Raw genomic sequence first — 23,002 nt, 5'->3', positions numbered from 1 at the left:
CAAATAGGCCATGTGTCTGGTTTTATAAGATTTTAAAATGAAATCATGTCACCTTGACTGTGGAAGAAGGATGTGATATCACTTTTGCTTGAGACAAAATAGACTAAACACTGTCTTTTCTTGAATTCGATTACCCAAATATCTTTGCTCTACTTTGATAAGGCTCTTAAAAATTTAAAACCAGTGCAGAGAATGTGTTTTTCCACAATTTTTTTTTTTACCATTTTTATTTAAATAAATATTTGAAGATGAAAAAAATGTTTATGGCAATAACAAATACAGAATTCAATCAATAATTTAAGCCATTTTTGTCAAGTTCACTTAAACATTCTTTTAAACAAGCAAGGAAATGTATGTACAAAAATAAACCAAGCAAGGGCGTAAACAGATGTTTTGTTTGGGGAACTGAATGCTCTTAAAACGACCGTGGAATATATCATCAGTATTTGAGAAGTTGTTTCAATATTCTTCTCTCGCTTGCTAGTTGCTACCCATTGCGGTCTTTGAATTAAAAAAAAAAAAAATTTATCTTTGAAAGCAGACCGCTTCACTTTGGCCATGGCTTGTGTCTAATGCTACAAATGAAAGGTGAGGCACCCTCTCACAGAATCATCCCTCCATCTCTGGGCAAGACAGGAACCCTGCACACTGTTGCTAGGCAACATGTTAAATTCCAGTGTTCTCTATTACCAGACAACCCCAGTCTTCTTGGTGCAGTCCTACAAATCATCCAGTCTTCCATTAGCTTAGCTGTCAACAGACACTAACGCCAGAAGACCCAAGTGAATACAAGAATGGCAACAGATTCAGAAACAATACAAACACTTAACTCATTGGCTGCCATTGAAAATGGATCCTCTCGTTCTCTAAATATGTGACCCACTCACATTTCAGGACCATTGACGGATGGATGTCCAATCCATTTGAACTGGGAGAGACCACCCTGTCCAAATCGATTGAACGTCTATCGCTGTCAATGGCAGCCAATCAATTAAGATAGATAGGAATCCAAAAAGATGGGAAAAGTCTTTCGCCAAACAGGACCAGCCTATTTGAGTGATTCTGCTCTCCCCTGTTTATCTTCATCATCTCAGGACATTTGTATTAATGCTAACAAGGCAAAAGGGGGCATTCTGCATAACACAGAAAAATGTTGCATAACTAGCTACGGAACGTGTTTCTTAAAGGCTCATGAGGAAGAAAATGAACTAAAATTGCGCATAAAGGAATGTTGCTGGGATATGGATTGCAGGCGTCTTGAGATGATGTGCTCACGTTCAGCACTAAAATCAAGGCTTAAAGTTAATGCGCCTCTACACTGTAAGGCTCACATGAGTGCTGAGTCACATCTCATCCCTTGAGTTCATCCTCCCACTGACTTTGCAAACCAACGCTCTTCTTGCCAAACCGCTACCCTTGTTGCTACTTTCTCCACTGTCAGCTTTAATCCAAATGAAAAACAGCAAAGGGGGCAGCGAGGGAATCAATCCTTTAAGGACTGCTGTTTTAGGGGGGGTTTCACACTATGGTTTATTGTGAGCCTCAGTGCCATTCACAAAATGACAACAGCGAGGCAAAACAATAGTACCGCTAATACACATTTAACCTTTGTAAATCACATATTAGGTACACCTGCACAATTTTAACTCCAGTACAATATTGACAAAATAAGTTATTATTAGGTCATGTTGATAGACTTTGACTGAATTATTCATTCAGGAATATATCATGTGTGGTTGTATTAGTAAACAACTAAACTACAGTATACTGTATGTCTAATGAACATTGACTAAATCCATTTACTTTTAAATTATACTCATTATAATCCCTCAATGGGAGTTTAAATTGACACTCTGCTGCATATATATAACATTTTAAGCATACAACACAGAACGAAATCACACACACACGCAGGCATGCAAGAAGTGAACAACGGTAATCAGTGTGTCTGATTTTTGCTACATACTCACAAGATGTGCAGGTGTACCTAATAAAGTGTCCAATGAGTTGATATCGATGCCTTCCAGACAGATGGATAGCCATGGCACTGCTTCGAATTTTAAATGGGTGATAATTAAGGTAATGTGTTAAAATGCAGCATTCACCCTATCCACTTAGATCTTGGATGACCTCCATTACATCAACCTTGCGAGGAGTCAGGCTTGTTGATCTGTCACAGCGGCCAATAATGGGTGTATATCAGGACAAGTGATTTGGGGTGAAGAGTATCTAGTCTATTAAAAATCCACATCGCTCTGCTGAACCATCAGTCGTTTACTTGTCCTGGGGTGTGTCCACTGTGCGTTCACATGATGGTGCAACTCTTTGACTTCTCCTTGTTGAAAGTGGAGGAGATGAGCTCTGTCTTGCTGGGCAGGTGTAGGAGTCTCTTGGAGAGGCGGCGGACCGGGCTGGGCTTGTCGGTCGGCTGGAGTTTGTTCATGCAGGCCATGGCCGCTGCACGGAAAACACTGTGGATGCTCTTCTCTGACGTGAAGGCTGAGCACTCCAGGTATGCCTCAGCTCCGAGCTGCTTAGCCCAGGAACAACCCTGCCGAGAAGAAGAAACTAGTTATAATTACTTGGCCCATTAGCTCTGTGTAAACCCTGACTGTCACAATATACAGAACTGCAAAATTAATGAAATTCAAAATTTAAAGTGCTTTTTTTGTGTGTGTCATCCAGAGAATCATGTGAATATGGTAATTTCCTAAGTATTCCATGTCTTGTAGTGTTCGCCAGAGACTGAATAATGTGTCGCCATCCTTTATAAAAGATTCACTTCTGTTTAAGTTTCTCTTTAATGTGGAACCACACACTGACACAAAATCAGGCAATGAATTAAAGCTACAGTTGTGGTCAAAAGTTTACATACACTTGTGAAGAACATAATGTCATGGCTCTCTTGAGTTTCCAGTTATTTCTACAACTCTGATTTTTCTCCGATAGAGTGATTGGAACAGATACTTCTTAGTCACAAAAAACATTCATGAAGTTTGGTTCTTTTATGACTTTATTATAGGTGAACAGGAAAAAGTGATCAAATCTGCTGGGTCAAAAATATACATACAGCAGCGCAAATATTTGGTAACATGTCCCTTGGCCATTTTCACTTCAATTAGGCGCTTTTGGTAGCCATCCACAAGCTTCTGGCAAGCTTCTGGTTGAATCTTTGACCACTCCTCTTGACAGAATTGGTGCAGTTCAGTTAAATTTGATGGCTTTCTGACATGGACTTGTTTCTTCAGCATTGCCCACAAGTTCTCAATGGGGTTTAAGTCAGGACTTTGGGAAGGCCATTCGAAAACCTTAATTCTAGCCTGATTTAGCCATTCCATTACCACTTTTGATGTGTGTTTGGGGTCATTGTCCTGTTGGAACACCCAACTGAGCCCAAGACCCAATCTTCGGGCTGATGACTTTAGGTTATCTTGAAGAATTTGAAGGTAATCCTCCTTCTTCATTATCCCTTTTACTCTCTGTAAAGCACCAGTTCCATTGGCAGCAAAACAGCTCCACAGCACAATACTACCACCACTGTGCTTGATGGTAAAAATGGTGTACTTGGGGTTAAAGGCCTCACCTTTTCTCCTCCAAACATATTGCTGGGCATTGTGGCCAAACATCTCGATTTTTGTTTCGTCTGACCACAGAACTTTCCTCCAGAAGGTCTTATCTTTGTCCATGTGATCAGCAGCAAACTTCAGTCGAGCCTTAAGGTGCCGCTTTTGGAGCAAGTGCTTCCTTCTTGCACGGCAGCCTCTAAGTCCATGGAGATGCAAAACACGCTTGACTGTGGACACTGACACCTGTGTTCCAGCAGCCTCTAATTCTTGGCAGATCTGCTTTTTGGTGATTCTCGGTTGAATCTTCACCCTCCTAACCAATTTTCTCTCAGCAGCAGGTGATAGCTTGCGTCTTCTTCCTGATCGTGGCAGTGACAAAAGAGTGCCATGCACTTCATACTTCAAACAATTGTTTGCACTGTTGCTCTTGGGACCTGCAGCTGCTTTGAAATGGCTCCAAGTGACTTTCCTGACTTGTTCAAGTCAATGATTCACTTTTTCAGATCCATGTATGTACAGTGCTGCTCAAAAGTTTGTGAACCCCCTCAACATTTTGGAATTTTCTATTATTTCAACCTGATTTCCTAATCAATCAATTCAGTAGTTTTTTTTTGTTGTTTTTTTAACAGTTGTGTTGTCGAGACTAAATTAAAAAGAGTTTTCATCAACTGATGTAGGTGCAAAATTGAACTGTTTGGTCACAACCAAAACCGCCATGTCTGGCGAAAAGTCAACACTGCATACCACCAAAAGAACCTTCTCCCAACAGTGAAGCATGGAGGTGGGAATGTCAAGATCTGGGCTTGCTTTTCATCCTCAGGACCTGGACAACTCCACATAGTCCAGGGAATCATGAATTCTGAGGAATATTGTCAAATCCTAGAACATAACCTGACGCCATCTGTTTTGAAGTTAAAGCTTGGCAGAAGGTGGATCATGCAACATGATAATGATCCAAAGCATTCCAGCAATACAACCAAGGAATGGCTGAAAAAGAAGAAGATTCGTGTTCTGGACTGGCCCAGTCAAAGTCCTGACCTAAATCCCATTGAAATGCTGTGGCGGGACCTGAAGCGAGCAGTCCATGCCAGACGCCCATCAAACCTCTCTCAACTGACTGCGTTCTGCAAGGAAGAATGGGCAAAAATCCCCCAAAGTAGATGTGAGAGGCTGATTAGTCACTACAGAAACCGTTTGGTTGAGGTAATCTCTGCAAAAGGAGGCGCATTATCCTATTAACTGAAGGGGTTCACATACTTTTGCACACATGATATCTGAGTTTTTCTTAAATCAACCACTTTTGTTAAATAAAGAATGACAATATAACTATTTCTTTTGTTTCAGTCCATTATTTGGAATGTCAGTATTGTGGATTTGGGTATAACTTAACATTTAATAAGGTTATTTTAGTTTTTTTTACAAAAAATCTGACCATCGCTGTGGGGTTCACAAACTTTCGAGCAGCACTGTATATTTTTGACCCAGCAGATTTGATCACTTTTTCTGTTAACCCATAATAAAGTCATAAAAGAACCAAACTTCATGAATGTTTTTTGTGACAAAGAAGTATCTGTTCCAATCACTATCGGAGAAAAATCAGAGTTGTAGAAATAACTGGAAACTCAAGAGTGTATATACAGTGCCTTGCAAAAGTATTCGGCCCCCTTGAATCTTGCAACCTTTCGCCACATTTCAGGCTTCAAACATAAAGATATGAAATTTAATTTTTTTGTCAAGAATCAACAACAAGTGGGACACAATCGTGAAGTGGAACAACATTTATTGGATAATTTAAACTTTTTTAACAAATAAAAAACTGAAAAGTGGGGCGTGCAATATTATTCGGCCCCTTTACTTTCAGTGCAGCAAACTCACTCCAGAAGTTCAGTGAGGATCTCTGAATGATCCAATGTTGTCCTAAATGACCGATGATGATGAATACAATCCAAATGTGTGTAATCAAGTCTCCGTATAAATGCACCTGCTCTGTGATAGTCTCAGGGTTCTGTTTAAAGTGCAGAGAGCATTATGAAAACCAAGGAACACACCAGGCAGGTCCGAGATACTGTTGTGGAGAAGTTTAAAGCCAGATTTGGATACAAAAAGATTTCCCAAGCTTTAAACATCTCAAGGAGCACTGTGCAAGCCATCATATTGAAATGGAAGGAGCATCAGACCACTGCAAATCTACCAAAACCCGGCCGTCCTTCCAAACTTTCTTCTCAAACAAGGAGAAAACTGATCAGAGATGCAGCAAAGAGGCCCATGATCACTCTAGATGAACTGCAGAGATCTACAGCTGAGGTGGGAGAGTCTGTCCATAGGACAACAATCAGTTGTACACTACACAAATCTGGCCTTTATGGAAGAGTGGCAAGAAGAAAGCCATTTCTCAAAGACATCCATAAAAAGTCTCGTTTAAAGTTTGCCACAAGCCACCTGGGAGACACACCAAACATGTGGAAGAAGGTGCTCTGGTCAGATGAAACCAAAATTGAACTTTTTGGCCACAATGCAAAACGATATGTTTGGCGTAAAAGCAACACAGCTCATCACCCTGAACACACCATCCCCACTGTCAAACATGGTGGTGGCAGCATCATGGTTTGGGCCTGCTTTTCTTCAGCAGGGACAGGGAAGATGGTTAAAATTGACGGGAAGATGGATGCAGCCAAATACAGGAACATTCTGGAAGAAAACCTGTTGGTATCTGCACAAGACCTGAGACTGGGACGGAGATTTATCTTCCAACAGGACAATGATCCAAAACATAAAGCCAAATCTACAATGGAATGGTTCAAAAATAAACGTATCCAGGTGTTAGAATGGCCAAGTCAAAGACCAGACCTGAATCCAATCGAGAATCTGTGGAAAGAGCTGAAGACTGCTGTTCACAAACACTCTCCATCCAACCTCACTGAGCTCGAGCTGTTTTGCAAGGAAGAATGGGCAAGAATGTCAGTCTCTCGATGTGCAAAACTGATAGAAACATACCCCAAGCGACTTGCAGCTGTAATTGGAGCAAAAGGTGGCGCTACAAAGTATTAACGCAAGGGGGCCGAATAATATTGCACGCCCCACTTTTCAGTTTTTTATTTGTTAAAAAAGTTTAAATTATCCAATACATTTTGTTCCACTTCACGATTGTGTCCCACTTGTTGTTGATTCTTGACAAAAAATTAAAATTTTATATTTTTATGTTTGAAGCCTGAAATGTGGCGAAAGGTTGCAAGGTTCAAGGGGGCCGAATACTTTTGCAAGGCACTGTAAGTGTACAAGTGTATATAAACTTTTGACCACAACTGTGTAAGGGAACCTGGTGCCCATCTGTTAGGTAAGAGAAAGTTGGTTAGCTAACTAGCTAGCTCTGGTTAGCACCTTTCATCATACCGTGATAACAACCTAGTGGGCAGTGTTGCCATATTGGGCAGGTTACTGCCCAATTGGGCTATTTTTTAAAGACTTGAGGCTGGGGAGAAATGCATTGGGCGGGTTGATCTAATTTGGGCCACTCTTAACAAAATTTGGCAGGTTTAGAAGGAACCGTTTTGATCAGTTTTACCAGTTAAACTTGTATGTATTTACCCAGAAGTTCAGCCACATTCCTTTCTCACAGCAACATCTTTTCTTAACTAATAAAGTATTACTACTGACCTGGCATTTTAGTGCCTCACAACGTGTGGAGCTGTGAATTGCATGCCATTTCTGATTTGAAGGTACACTGTAAATTCGAGAAAATAATTCCAGAATGACAAAACATGAGAATGAGTTGAATCAAAATCTATATCTACAGTATATAGTGGTACTTCTACTTACGAAATTAAGAGACATGCTTTCCATGTAAATGCCCCAAACCGTTCCAAGCCCCCCAAAATCCAGACAATGATCTTTCATAATGCATAATAATGCATCAAAAAATGTAACAAATACATGTTACAATTTGTTTATTGCACAATAAACATAAAATTAGAGTTGTGTATAATGGAAAAAAACAAGAATAAAGAATAAAAGTTAATACACTCATGTTAAGCTGTCGAACACGAGGGGCAAATGAAGACTGACGCCGGGATATACACTAAGCATGTACCTGTATGAGATTCTGACGGTATGATAACCTGAAGCCAAAATATCACGGTTACACAGTATTGCAATTACAGCTCTAAAATGTGTTACTTTGAGATATCTAGGTTGAAAAAAAATAATAATAACTTTATCAATTGAACCCTAACCCTTTTTCAATAGATATTAGAAATTGGAACATAAGCATCATGTTAAGTCAAAATAAATGAAAAAAAAAAAAGTAAAAATAGCTGAAATATTCTAAATAATTTTTTTTAAAATGCAGTCCCTTAGGTGTTGCCTGGTACACCAGACTCAACGCTGTTCCAGCTATTGAGTCTGGCCACCATTCCCACGAATACAATTTCCAGGGCGGAGCAAGCCACAGCAAACAGACAGCGGAGTGGACCAATCAGCGACGGGCAGACGTGACGTTATTAACTGACGACGGAAGCACGAGGGACTTGCGCGCGGAAGTAAACATACGAAGAGAGCGGGGTTTATTCAACATGGCTAGCGCGAGACAGACTATTGTCAATGACTCGTGTCGATGTGTTTTTGGTCATTTAAAACAGAATTTACCGCGGATTGGAACATGTTCTCGGTTATCCCGTTGACCATCTGTGTTGTGGAGACGACTTTCGACGCGCAAGAGTGACGTTGCTCGTGAAGAACACGTCACGCAAATAAACGAATCTGATTTGTCGATTGATTTTGTACCTGCTCGAAAAGGCCGTTAATGGGATGGTTCCCAGACTATTTCTCTCAGTGTTTGAAAAATACAGGGAGAATAGTTTGGCAGAGCCAGGCAACCTTAGGTGAGCCTATACCCACAGCCACCGCTCAACATTATTACCATCAGAACAAAAATAATTGAAATATTTTCCATAAAAAGCACCTGTGTATGACTCATATCATGTTTACATTATGAACACACTCTTTCTCAACACAGACAGTTGCCAGAGAGAAAAAAAAAATGTTTTACCACCGCTAGACACACTAAACACGCTGGAGTTAACTCTCGTAGCTGGTGGGAAATGTTCACGACAGTGTTTACTAACCTTTAATTTTCTATAATTGTGGAATCATATTGGAGGTACTGCGTCCTCGGCAGCCACCCTACGCAAACATATTTTTCATATCAGCTGGCCCTCCTCCCCTAAGACGCGGCTGTCTGTAACTTTTCTGTAGCCAAAGTATTCCCATAAGAGCGATTTCGTTTTCTTCGATGGGGGTAAAAGTTCAGGAGTTACACCTCCTCCAGCCATCGTGTAGCACAGCTGACTCACTGACACTGGGCAACAACCGGTGGGGGAGGGTTGGGCCTCGCACCTGCAAGCAAGGGATTTCTTCCTGCATTTTTGGGACATAAAAAATAGCTAATACCTTAGGGATGATATGACGGAAATTTTTTGCGGTTTTAAAACTTTGATGTTTTCATACCACGGTGTCATGTACCAATGTACCAGCATATTGCATCAAACTCATGCATGACAAAGTTTCCATCACAAAGACTTTCTACTCTTTAATATGTTACAAAGAACAACTGAGAACAGTATATAAGGCACTAAAACATAGCATTCAGTGTCAGGTCGTCAGCGATTCAGCATACATTTACATGCCAACTAGCTATTACCGCTTGACCTGATTGTTTTCTTTGCCTGTCATCAATAAAATCCTGTGTCTGCAATACGCAACTGGTTCCTCCATCTCGTATCTGACAGTACAACCTTACCAAAATGGAACCAGCGTATCAAACCTCTGCCCTGGACCATCTTCACCAAACGGAAGAGTCTCCCGGCTGTCTGGTGACATCGCATCGCTAATCCAGATCGGCAACAAACACCAGCATCAACTCCAGCAACAGCGAGAACAACTGACTCAGGTGATCCAGACTCTCACCAAACTGGCAACTCCATTGTCACCACAACCTTTGGTTCCAGAAGCCCCAGTTCCGGTGAATCCAGCCTTGGCTATTGATGCCCCCGAGCCAAAGATTGGAAACCCCGAACGCTTTGACGGCGACCCAACCCAGGTACGAGCCTTTCTGACAAGTTGCAAAGTCCAATTTTCCTTGCAACCCTGGACCTTTGCAACCGAAGGGGCCAAAGTTGGGTACGTCATCACCCACTTGGCCGGTCGGGCTCGGCTTTGGGGAACAGCGGAATTTGAGAGGCAAACACCAGCCTGCACCAACTTCAATGCCTTTGCCGATGAAATGATCAAAGTATTGGACCTGGGCTTTTCTAACTCAGAGACATCCCGCGCCATTGTGACCATCCGTCAAGGCAATCAGTCAGTGTTGGATTTTTCGATTGATTTCCGAACTCTGGTGAGGTTCAGCGACTGGAACACGGAAGCCGTGATCAACGCATTCTATCACAGCCTGACATCATCTATGTGGATCTGGCCCAGCAGCTAGGCATTCGGCGTCACCAAATTCCCCATCTGTTCCTGCACAAGCTCTGGATGGGCATCTACTCGGCAGAGTGACCCACATCTCAGCCCCGGTAACCATGCTTCTGTCCGGAAACCACCACGAGTCCAACCAGTTCCATGTGCTCCATTCACCAGGTCAGCCCCTTATCCTTGGTTATCCATGGCTGTGCAAGCACAACCCTAACCTCGATTGAGAAACTGAAGTGGTACGAGAATGTGGCAGGAGATGCTACCAGTCCTGCCTGAAGGAGGCGGTCTTACCTACCAACCTGAACCTATCAGTCCTGTCCCAGATATCGCCAACGTGCCTGAATCTCCCTGTTTGTCAAAGCAGAGAAATGTGAATTCCACGCCAGATTGGTATCATTTCTGGGACAGATAGTGGCAGAGGAAAGTCTTCAGATGGACCCTGCAAAAGTGACGGCAGTTACATCCTGGCCTGCACCAGAGAACCGAAAATAACTGCGACAATTCCTGGGCTTTGCCAACTTCTACAGACAATTCATCTGGAATTACAGCACAGTGGCATCTCCCCTCACAGCCCTTACCAATACAAAGGTTCCGTTCAGGTGGACTCCAGCATCCGACAAGGCCTTCGAGACGCTTAAGGCATGCTTCACTTCTGCCCCAAACCTCCAAATGCCCAACCCAGAGCGACAATTTGTGGTAGAGGTGGATGCGTCTGACGTGGGGGTCGGGGCAGTGCTTTCACAGCGCGCAGCATCGGACGGCAAGTTACATCTGGGCGCCTTCTACTCTGCAGAGCAGAATTATGACATTGGGAATTGTGAGCTGCTGGCTGTGAAACTCGCTCTGGAGGAATGGCGACATTGACTTTGAAGGATCAACAGTTCCGTTTCTGGTGTGGACAGACGACAAGAACCTTAAATACATAAGAACAGCTCGGTGGTTGAACCTATTCTTCACACGTTTCAATTTCACCCTCTCTTACCGCCCTGGTTGCCGGAATGCGAAGCCCGATGCCCTCTCTCGAGTATTCCAGAAGGATGAACCACTAGTGGAGGATTCCAAGCCCATTCTCCCGGATTCCTGCCTAGTTGCTACGTTGACCTGGGACATTGAGGAGCAGGTTAAAAAGCTTTCCGGGATCAACGTGGCCCCAGCGCCTGTCCAACTGATCGCCTTTTTTATCCTGATAATCTGAGTTCCCAGGTGATCCAGTGGGGCCACAACTCCCACCTGGCTTGCCACCTTGGTGTCACACGCACCACCCACCTGCTCTCCCAGCTATTCTGGTGGCCATCGTTGAGAACAGACATCCAAGTCTTCGTGAAAGCCTGCCCCACCTGTAGCCAGAACAAGACCACCAGCCGTTCCCCAGCCGGCTTGCTCCAACCTCTGCCAGTCCCCAAACGACCCTGGTCCCATATACCAATGGACTTTGTCACCGGACTCCCTCCTTCTGAAGGAAACACTGTCATCCTCATGGTTGTGGACTGCAAGATGGTCCACTTCATCCCGATGCCAAGATTGCCCACTGCTAAAAGAAGGCAGAGGTGGTTATGGAGTAGGTGTTCCGTATTCACGGACTACCAAGGGATGTCGTATCTGACCAGGGTCAGCAGTTTGCATCCTCCTTCTGGTAGGAGTTCTGCAGCCTCCTGAGAGCCACAGCGAGCCTCACGTCAGGCTATCACCACCAGTCGAATGGCTAGTCGGAAAGGCTCAACCAAGAGCTTGAAATGTTCCTCTGCTGCATGGCTTCATGCAAACCCCATTCTTGGGCGCAACATCTGCTGTGGGTGGAATGCACTCACAACTCCCTTTCCAGCTCTGCCACCGGCCTGTCTCCCTTTCACACTGTCTACTGCTATCAACCGCTCCTATTTGCCAGCCAAGAGGGAGACACTTCCTGCCCTTGCGCCCAAGCCTGTGTACAGAGATGTTGACGAATCTGGTCTCAAGCCCGTACCACTCTTTTAAAGTCTGTTTCTGGTTATGCCATCAGAGCCAACTGACGACGGACTGCAGCCCCTGCATACCAAGTGGGCCGGAGGGTACGGTTTTCTTCCCGGGACATGCGACTCCAGGTGGAATCACATAAACTGGCACCCAGGTTCATTTGTCCGTTTCCCATCAATAAGGTCATCTGCCCATCAGCTGTCCGACTCCAACTACCCAGGTCAATAAAAGTTCACCCAACCTTCCATGTCTCCAAACTAAAGCCAGTCCATGAAAGCCCCCTGGTCCTGAATACCGCCCCACCTCCCCTTCCTCGCCTGGTGGACGGGGGTCCTGTCTACACAGTTCGCCACCTGCTCAAGTCACGTCCCCGGGGCAGGGGCCTCCAATATCTGGTGGACTGGTAAGGATATTGTCCTGAGGAGAGCTGTGATGATACGTTGTGGCTTTGAGGACATTGGATAAAATTTTTTTTTTTTTTTACTCTTACCCAGAATATTACTAAGGGATTCATTTCAGCTGGCTAATAAGCTCTATAAAGGCCAGTTAGTCTTTGTGGCTGTCTGTGTGTTTATGTTTTATGTACGCTGAAACGGCTAAGCGAATTTAGACGAAATTTTACACAATTGGACTTTATGTGTCTTAGAGTGTTCTGGGATTGATCTCTGTAGGCTTTCAATTAGTACGAAAAATTAATTCAAAACTCCAAAAAATAGCATAGAAAATGTCCATTTTCACTTTTGCACCCTAGCAACGCTGGGTCATACTGCTAGTGTACTCTATTATTTCTACTTTTTATTTTATTTTATTTTATTTATTTTTGCGTATTTTGGTTCGTTACGAACTGTTTCCTCGTGACAGGTGAATTTGCCTCAATGGAAATACTTTTCCTGGAATGCACATCTGAATCCATTCTGGAAAAAATGGTCAGTTTAACTTTTACAGCGATTTCTATGGACAAACGTGTATTTATTTTACGTTTAACAATGAATAAATATGCCGTTCATTATTGTTTATTGTGTTTATTTAAACAGTTGTTTATTGTGTTTATTTAAACAGAAATAATGCAATACTTTTAACCTTTTCAGAAAAGAACTACATCTCCCATGAGACTCATCGGCGAAACAGCAATGATTCCACTAAAATGTGTCTCACACTCGTGACGTTTCTTTCTCGTTATAATATAGTCATATAAGAGGAAAGATTTTATCTTGAATGGGGGTGGGGGGGTTGTAATTTGTTTTTATTGAACTAGACAGGTTTTACAGTATGATTGGGCTGGGCTGTGGGATTACATTCCAGCTAATACAGGCTTTGAGTTGATAAAACTTTGCAGCTCGAACCTGTAAGAATGGTAGTTTTAAGAAAGTTTCTAGATATCAGATAGGTGATTGACAGTTGACATGTTCTATTTTTAACATGTTACACACCTAAAATGTTTAAGAGACGAAACGATGGCTTGATTTTCACGATTTTGCAGCCTCATTTTTATATACTTTAGGATTTGTTTTCCTATCATTTAAATTTGACAGGATGATTCTGTTGCCGTGTGGTGTGTCAAATTTACAAGAAGTCCCTCACAAATTAAAAGAATTGTGGTTGCTTACTTTTCCATTGACGTTGATTGTTGAACACCACCAACATAGAATGTATGCAAAAAAATACTTGTATAAAAAGGGGAATGTGAATTTACCTGCTCATGGGATATTGGTGTCTGTTTCTGATTGGACAGCTCCATGCGCGTGCACACATCTGTGCGCAGGTCTGTCTTGCAGCCTATTAGCAGGATCCGTGTGCAGGGGCAAAAGTCCTGTATCTCTGCTTTCCACTGCAAAAAAGGGTTGTTGTTGTTTTTGGTTTTTTTTTTAGCTGAATGACATGAAGTTGTGATTTTCTTTGTGTCAACATAGACAGTACAAGTTTCGTATTCACTGTGTAGCTGTTCTTACCTTCTTCAGCGCATTGTCTACTGTGTCTGGTCTGCTGATGTCAAAGCATAAGAGCACCGCATCTGAGTCACTGTAGCAGAGGGGTCTAACATTGTTGTAGTATGGGGAACCTTGAAGGGCAGAGGAGGGTACAAATTTTACATTGCCGTCAACTGTTTTTTTATGTATTGCCGTTTGCACATTGAAAGTTGCATGAAATCTGGTTCAGATCACATTTAAAATGGTATGAAAAAGTCCCTGAACCTTTTGGAATTTCTCACATTTCCGCATAAAATCACCATCAAATGTGATCTGATCTTTGATAAAATCACACATATGAAAAAACAGTGTCTGCTTTATCTAAAACCACCCAAACATTTATAGGTTGTCATATTTTAAGGAGGATAGTATGCAAATAATAACAGAAGGAGAAAAATAAGTAAGTGAACATCACACTTGATTATTTTGTAACATTTGTAATATTTTGATACAGCCCCAAATCATGATGTTCCCTCCACCATGCTTCACGGTGTGGATGAGGTGTTGATGTTGGTGAGCTGTTCCATTTTTCCTCCACAAATGACATTGTGTGTTACTCCCAAAAAATTCAATTTTGGTTTCATCAGTCCATTAGATATGTTGCCAAAATTTCTGTGGCGTGTCCCAGTGCCTTTTTTGCGAACATTAAACAAGCAACGGTGTTTTTTTAAACAGCAGTGGCTTCCTCCGTGGAGTCCTCCCATGAACACCATTCTTGGCCATAGTTTTACATATAGTTGATGTGTGCACACATTGAGATATTGGACTGTGCCTGTGATTTCTGTAAGTCTTTAGTAGACACTCTGGTTATTTTTTACCTCTCTGTGTATTCTGCACTGAACTCTTGCCGTCATCTTCGGTGGATGGCCATTCCTGAGGAGAGAAGTAACAGTGCCAAACTCTCTCCAATTGTAGACAATTTCTCTGACTGTCGAGATGGTTTTGTATCCTTTCCCAGCTTTATACAAATTAACAATGCTTGATCGCAGGTCTTCAGACAGCTCTTTTGACTGAGTCATGATGCACATGAGACAATGCTTCTCATCAAGACAATTCTTACCAGGTGTGCGTTTTATAGCGGGCAAGGCAGCTTTAAACCACTCATCAGTGATTGGGCACAGACCTGACTTAAATTGTTTGGTAAAAATTGGTTTCAATTGCTCTTTAAGTCTCCTTAAGAAGTTTCACTTACTTATTTTTCCCCCTTCTGTTATTGTTTGCATGCTATCCTCATTAAAATATGAACCTAATGTTTGGGTGGTTTTGGTTAAAGGAGACACTGTTTTTTTCATCTGTGTGATTTTGACAAAGATCAGATCACATTTGATGGTGATTTTATGCAGAAATGTGAGCGATTCCAAAAGGTTCAGGGACTTTTTCATACCACTGTAACTTATTGGCTGTCATTGACGTTGATCGGCAAACCAAACCAGTGTTGCTCAAAAACTATTTTTAAAGTTTATTGAAAGAACTATTTTCTGGAGCTGAGGCTATTTTGAGCTTCAGGAATGCTCATGTGCTAAAGAAACTGACAGGCTGTCCATTTTCTATTGTCTTTGGTCTGTCCCACACATCAACACAAAGATTTGATTCCCATCACTTTTCCTGAGGGGTGTACATATATGCAAAAGTATTTCCTTGTAAAAATGAAACTATAAATATATCAGAAACAGATACATTTTGAATCTACAACATAATAGTAAAATCTTAGCGAAGAACTTGGCCTCTGCAACATAAGACATCTCATACAACTCAGTCTGTATCTTCAGCTTTACATAACAACCAAGGAATGATATAAGACAGGGTGCCCACACTAGTTACTTTTCAAACAACAGACCTAAAATGGTCTACCTATATATATAACTTTATACACCACACTTCGCTTTATGTAACATATTATTGTATTCTATATTAAACCGTGTGCTGGATACAGATACAAATGACTGTTTTCCTTGTATACACAAAATATACTATTTTTTTGCATACTAATCAGCACAAGCGAATATTGACAATATTTTGGGTCATTACCTTGGTCTGACAACTCGCAATGAATGGAAACTCACTCAAAAAGAAGCCTTCGCTCAAAAATAGTCATGAAGGATTTTCAATCCTTCACCTTCATCTGTCAAAAAGTCAATCCCACATGCTGCCAGTGTTTTTGCACTATAAGACAAGGTTTAATGTGCCACATATGTTGTGACTCATGCAAAAACTAGGGTTGTGATACACTGGAGGGGCTCAGCCATGGGTTCCTCTGCTAAAGCTTGACTGTATGACCTTGACCTGTATGTATATAAAAATATAAATCCAAAAGCAAGGAAGGATGAAATGAGTACTACTACTGTATGAGCCATATTCCTGATTTGTTTTATGTAATTTTTCTCAAGCCACTAAGGGTTGTGAGTCGTATGTTTCCGCTGACCTGGAGTCAGCCCCGTAGGCTTTATAAAGACAGCCAAACATGACAAAGGTTTTGACAGTTAGGCAAAACAGTTTTTTGTGTTGATTGTGCCGTGGAGAATACGCTGTTGTAAACATTACTTATCACTTTTACTTTGTTACATTTACTTGAGAAAAAAAATTCCTTCTAAGAGTAGTTTTACCATGGCATACTTTTTACTTTTACTTGAGTAGATTTGTGAAGAAGAAACACTAGTCTTACTCCGCTACTTTGGTCTACACTACAGTCGTTACGAAGCCGGTTGCAATATGGAATAAGTAAATTAATCACACGCTAAATAAAATTGAAGGGCGATAATTTTCCCGGATGCGATTTATCGCTGCGTGCGTGCATACATTTGTGCGTGTGTGTGTGTTTGCGTGCGCTGTGTGCACTTGGCACACGAGCGTGTTGATTGCATATGAGACTCCATTTTCTCTCACTGATGTTTATTGGTCAACAACACATCATAGAATTAAAGTTCAGACATACAAAATAAGGAAACACATCTATATTAAACATAGTAAAACGTGAGCATTGCTACATTGAGGCTAATGAAAAAAAGACAATGAACTAGCCACTTTAACCTGTTACAAAGCATTGGCAGTCTTACACACAAGCTTGCAGTCGGATGTCGTATGATCACGCCAGACTGATCAATTACATTGTGTCTTTAAAATGCCGTAAAAAACAAACTATTTCACACGCTGCCACCAATATTACTCGAAAGCGCAGCTTTCAACTTTCAAACTCTCCCAGTTTTTATTTGGCACTGATAGACCATGGTAAACAGGATATATGATTGTTTTAACTTCATGCTAGAAAATATTTTTTCTACTGCATGCTGCAATGGCTAGAAGGGTCTCATTCTCTTTGGACTGGTGATGTTTCATTCCTGTATTTTTGTCTATTTGTTTTGGCCATGTAATAGGTTATAATACAATATAATACTAACAGTTCATACAGATTATGTTGTGCTGAGAAAAAAAAATACACCATTATTTAAAAAAAAATCTGACATTGTAAGTAGTTACTTATTACTTGAGTATTGTTTTCACTGAATACTTTTTTAGTTGCACTTGAGTACATTTTTGGAATAATACTTTTACTTGACTTGATTAATATTGTTTTTAAGTAGTGCGACTCTTGAGGGTACTCTACCCCTACCCCTGGAGGTCGACCGATATGGGATTTTCAAATGCCAATGTCGATATCTAATAAAATTTTCAGCCGATTGCCGATATCCAAAGCCAATTCTGTAAGCCGATATACCTATTTTAAAGGACGTAGATTATGAAAGGCATTTTTTCTTAATAAATTGCTTCAACAGCTTCAAATTCACAATGATGACCTGAGACCTAAAGCATGAATTGTTCTAGTGCTACCAAACCAATAAATGCAGCACTTCTTTTTATGATTTTACCCACTCACTAAGAACAGTACATTATTTTCAAATAATCAAACCCATTAGGACGTCACGACGGGATGTAAACAAGTGAGAGTGAGAGTTTAAGAGGATGCTCGCCATGCAAAAGCTAATGCAAACACTCCAAGACTTTTAGAGTGTAAGGATCACTCAGTAAACACCTTAAAAGGCTAAAGCAACATTGCATTTTCTCTCAAGCAAGATTAAAAATTTTTTTTACAATACTTGCGAAATAGGTAAGCATGAAGCTTCCTGTAGCCGCCTGCCTTCAAGCAGCTGCAGGGTCCTTCCGGGGTCCTACCGTCAGTCAGCGGCGGTCACAGTTGCCCATACAGATGCCTGACCAAAATCATTTTTTATCGGCTATTTTGCTGTGAATCAGCTGATGGCCAATGTTGGAAAAACACCCATATATCGGTCCGATATATCGATCGACCTCTACTCTACCCACGTCTGGATGTAAAACATGAGAAATAAGAGGCAGTGAAATTAAGGAGGCGAACGTCTAACACATGAGCCACCTAAAGACCTACTGCCTCCCCGTCCAAACCAAACACACAAGACAAGGGTTAATTGGGGGGAAAAATGAGCGAATTTACTGAATGTGTCCCTTTTTAGTTCCACAGTCAAAAAATGAATGCGCTGTTGTCCATGTAGTCATAAGATGTAACATGATTCAATTGTAACATTATGGCCTTTAGGCCTGGTGGGCGTGTCAAACAAGTGTTCCCAGGCTATGACATATTCAGATTTCTAAAAACCAAGAAGACATTCTATCTCTCTCTCTGTAATGAAGATCCATTAAATGAAAAGTAGTAAAAAAAAACATAGAGGAATTTGTTTGCCATTGTAAATACATAGCCCTTATGAAAGGCTGACTGAGAGTTTTTACTCAACGAGAGATGAAATCACAAAAAAATTATACAGCCACATAGAGCATTGCACGGGTTCATGAATTCGTTATCCCACAGTATCCCTCGCATGTGCCTTCTGTTCTCATAGTATGATATTACTACCCCCTGCATGTCTCAGGCAACCCTCACTCTCAATTAAAACTAGCCTTTTGCAAGCCAACTGGCACAGGTCAATTTCCTCCGTGCCGCAGTCGATGCCGTTATGAAAGAAATCCATATGGAGGAGGACAGATTTGACTTAATTGATCATATTTACATAACACTTTCATTATGTTAGTGTGCCATGCGTTGTTTCACCCACTTCTGTATTCAGATTTCAGGATACAATGAGGTCACAAATCAAAGAAACTTGTAATATTGCATGCAATAAATAACCGTATTGGTCGAACAAGTAATTTAAAACTATTTATGAATATGTTTCAACTAGTGATGACCATAATAATAAGAACCAAAATCCTATCATATTTTTTTTTAGAATCAATTTACTCATTTTCAGTTTAAAAAATGCCCATTTCTATTTAAAAGACAGATCAATATATAAATTTCATAACTTTATGCTGTAGCTACAACTCTGCATATTTTAAGGTCTACATGGACGTGTTGGTATGGTGTTTGATTTGTAGCACAATTACATAATGGGAAATACCCCACACATAATCGTTTTGAGCGCACAAGTATGTGTTCGCTATGCACAATAATGCATTTTGTGTTCACTAAAATGTGTTTTTTGCTAGAACTAACAATTATATGTTATGTACGACATCATTTTCTGCCCTTTCGGTTACTTATGATAACTGCGCACGCACTTTCAGTGCTGACAGTGAATGTCCATATCTCAGTGCCATTGCTGCCGATAAACATCCAATCCATTTGACTGGGAGGGACTGACAGCTCTAAACCCACCCAGTCAAACTGGATTGGACATCTGTCAATGGCAGCCAAAGAGTTAAGAAAATTAGAAAAAGCATATCAAAGCGTGATAAATTGGTACCTGATGTATCCCAAAGACTGAGCTCAACACGTTGGCCGTCAAGCTCCATAGAAGCGGTGTAGTTCTCAAACACAGTCGGGACATAGGTCTAGAGAGGAGGAGGAGACCTTTACATAACACATCTTAAAATGAAAAGCTCTAATTTAATTGCAATTTTAACATCATCCAGTATACCTTTTATTTAATTACCAATATTTTATGCATTTTATAACTAAGTTGCATGTGTCAAAATATTAGAAGCACCTTTCATTAGATAAAAAGCAACCTCAGTAAATTAATTGTTAAATTGATCACTCTCTGCAGTGTCCATCAAAACTCAGCGGTTTTTTCTTCTTCTTTCTTTTAAATGAACCTAATTTTGTGTGCGCACATTATTAGGGAAATTCGAGAGAGATACACAAAAGTACAATTGCAAAATTGCATGTATCAAGTTTTGACCCGCACACTATCATAATAAACTTCATGTGATGGAGTGGTAGCCAACATGTATTCTAAATTTGTCCGAAATGTTTACAGCTCTGGTTTAGATTATTATTGAGACAGGATGACGACGATGATGATGGCGTGGTGCAGGAATCAATCTCTTACCTCCGGGTAGCAGTCCTTGGCCAGGACTTGAAGCATGGCCGTTTTACCGCATTGGACATCACCAACCAGCACTAATTTGCAGCGCGCTACAAAGGGCTGCGGGAGGCGTCTTTCCTTCATGCTGGGGATCAATGATGGAACAATTAATTAGCGGTGAGCAAATCAAGACAGCCTGGCAATGCTCTAAATGCGCGCGTTGGTCGCTTCAGCGTCCCCCTTCGGGCTGATGCTTGGTGATAAAGTGAGCGGAACACTGCGGGACTTTTATATCGTGACGCCAACCAATGGGCTGGCGAGCTTGGGGGAGCGTCGTGCATCAGACTTCAGGGGGTTAGTATTTCCACATTATCATTAGATTAGATTCAACAAAGAGGAATAGCATTGAGTAGCCGATTGAAGGCAGATGACGTTAAAATGAGTCAAATTAAAATCATATTTATATTTAAATTCGGAACATGTTGCCTGAATTCTTGGCTAGGATAAATGTCCAATTCATTTTGACTTGTACAGCCTGCCTCCCAGTCAGAGCATGCACTCCCAGTTTAAATGAATTTAACGTCTATTACCTTCAATGGCAAGCAGTAAAATGAAATATGTTAGTGTAATAGGCCAAAATGTTAAGGAAAAATGGCAGAGGTTTTAGTTATTTCTATAAGCCACAGTCTGAGCATTAAAGTCCCTATGACAGCAAAAAGCATCTTTATTTCATATTTCACACGGTATTTCATGCTCCTGAATGAAATGGACCGCTTGGATATGTGTGGAAGTGATCGATTTATATATTCAATTTTTTAATCCCGCGCCATGAAAATGAGTGACTTCCTGGATTGAGGACGAATGTGAATGTGACGTCACCCGGGTCAGCATCCCACAATACAGCATTGCTTTACAACATGCAGATGGACTGCGGATTCAGCTGATTTTGCTGATTAATTCATTTATTTTTCGCATCAAGCCAGCCAAATGAGCTGCAGGTTTTTGTTGCTGCACCAGGGAGAGGCGTGTGAGCTTTTCTTCAGGTTTCAAAAAGTTCCCGTTCACCGCCGAGATTGGCCAAAACAAGTCCAACAACTGTGGGACCACTGGACTTACGAGGAAGTGTGTGAACTACATGTTTTGTATTACTAGTCCTTTTTAAAAAATTTGCATATTGTGATAAAGTTCATTATTTTCTGTAATGTACTGATAAACATTAAACTTTCATATATTTTGGATTCATTACACATAAGTAGTTCTTGGCAAAAAAAGTCAGGAAAAAACAAAAATCCATATCTGAAAAAATTAACATATTTCATCCGACCAATATAAAAAAAGTTTTTTTTTTAATACAAAAACAGTAAATCTTCAATTAATTATATCAGCTATGCACTCAATACTTGGTCGGAAATCCTTTTGCAGAAATGACTGCTTCAATGCGGCGTGGCATGGAGGCAATCAGCCTTTGGCACTGCTGAGGTGTTATGGAGGCCCAGGATGCTTCGATAGCGGTCTTAAGCTCATCCACAGTGTTGGGTCTGGTGTCTCTCAACTTCCTCTTCACAATATCCCACAGATTCTCTATGGGGTTCAGGTCAGGAGAGTTGGCAGGCCAATTGAGCACAGTAATGCCATGGTCAGTAAACCATTTACCAGTTATTTTGGCACTGTGAGCAGGTCGTGCTGAAAAATGAAATGTTCATCTCCATAAAGCTTTTCAGCAGATGGAAGCATGAAGTGCTCCAAAATCTCCTGATAGCTAGCTGCATTGACCTTGGCCTTGATAAAACACAGTAGACCAACACAGGCAGCTGACATGGCACCCCAGACCATCACTGACTGTGGGTACTTGACACAGGACTTCAAGCATTTTGGCATTTCCTTTTCCCCAGTCTTCTTCCAAACTCTGGCACCTTGATTTCCGAATGACGTGCAAAATTTAATTTCATCTGGAAGAAGTACTTTGGACCACTGAGCAACAGTCCAGTGCTGCTTCTCTGTAGCCCAGGTCAGGCGCTTCTGCCACTGTTTCAGGTTCAAAAGTGGCTTGACCTGGGGAATGCGGCACCTGTAGCCCATTTCCAGGTTTTTGCAGGTCCCCAAGGTCTGGAATCGGCCCTTCTCCAAAATCGTTCTCAGGGTGTGGTCACCTCTTCTGGTTGTGTAACGTTTCCTGCCACACTTTTTCCTTCCCACAGACTTCTCACTAAGGTGCCTTGATACAGAACTCTGGGAACAGCCTATCCGCTCAGAAATTTCTTTTTGTGTCTTAGCCTCTTGCTTGAGGGTGTCAATGATGGCCTTCTGAACAGCAGTCAGGTCGGCAGTCTTACCCATGATTGCTGTTTTTTGTAATGAACCCAGCTGGGAGTATTTAAAAGCCTCAGGAATCTTGCGCAGGGGTTTTGAGTTAATTCGTTGATTCAGATGATTAGGTCAGTTGCTTCTTTAGAGTTCCTTTTCATGATATGCAAATTTTTTTAGATATGGATTTTTGTTTTTTCTTGACTTTTTTTGCCACAATCATTAATATTAAAACAATAAAATGCTTGAACTACTTCAGTTGTGTTTAATGAATCTAAAATATATGAAAGTCTAATGTTTATCAGTACATTAAAGAAGATAATGAACCTTATCACAATACGCTAATTTTTTTTAGAAGGACCAGTATCTCAAATACTGGGATCATGGCACACGTTTTAATAAGGAGGTA

At 41.2% G+C, this 23,002-nt stretch overlaps 1 protein-coding gene across 1 annotated transcript; it reads right to left on the bottom strand.

Moving 5' to 3' along the window:
- Positions 1–524: 524 nt before the first annotated feature.
- On the bottom strand, positions 525–20,535 carry rnd1a (Rho family GTPase 1a). The gene is made up of 5 exons (XM_057830454.1): positions 20,314–20,535; positions 19,726–19,813; positions 13,937–14,046; positions 13,681–13,815; positions 525–2,551 (listed from the first exon to the last, which is right to left on the bottom strand). Exons 1-5 carry the CDS (start codon positions 20,431–20,433, stop codon positions 2,306–2,308), a joined length of 699 nt encoding a protein of 232 aa, XP_057686437.1. The 5' UTR covers positions 20,434–20,535; the 3' UTR covers positions 525–2,305.
- Positions 20,536–23,002: the final 2,467 nt, after the last annotated feature.

This window comes from Corythoichthys intestinalis, chromosome 2, assembly GCF_030265065.1.
Source record: "Corythoichthys intestinalis isolate RoL2023-P3 chromosome 2, ASM3026506v1, whole genome shotgun sequence".
In the NCBI taxonomy this organism is placed as follows: Eukaryota; Metazoa; Chordata; class Actinopteri; order Syngnathiformes; family Syngnathidae; genus Corythoichthys; species Corythoichthys intestinalis.
Note: the sequence above shows the minus strand (reverse complement) of the source record. Positions and strands in the feature narration are given on the sequence as shown.

What these genes read in the sequence shown, in the direction of transcription:
- rnd1a (XM_057830454.1), bottom strand. Translation starts at nt 20,433, where the DNA reads ATGAAGGAAAGACGCCTCCCGCAGCCCTTTGTAGCGCGCTGCAAATTA. An exon ending in CCAAGGACTGCTACCCGGAG is followed by an intron (nt 19,814 to 20,313) that starts GTAAGAGATTGA and finishes CCTCCTCTCTAG; the next exon opens with ACCTATGTCCCGACTGTGTT. An exon ending in TAGACAATGCGCTGAAGAAG is followed by an intron (nt 13,816 to 13,936) that starts GTAAGAACAGCT and finishes CCTTTTTTGCAG; the next exon opens with TGGAAAGCAGAGATACAGGA.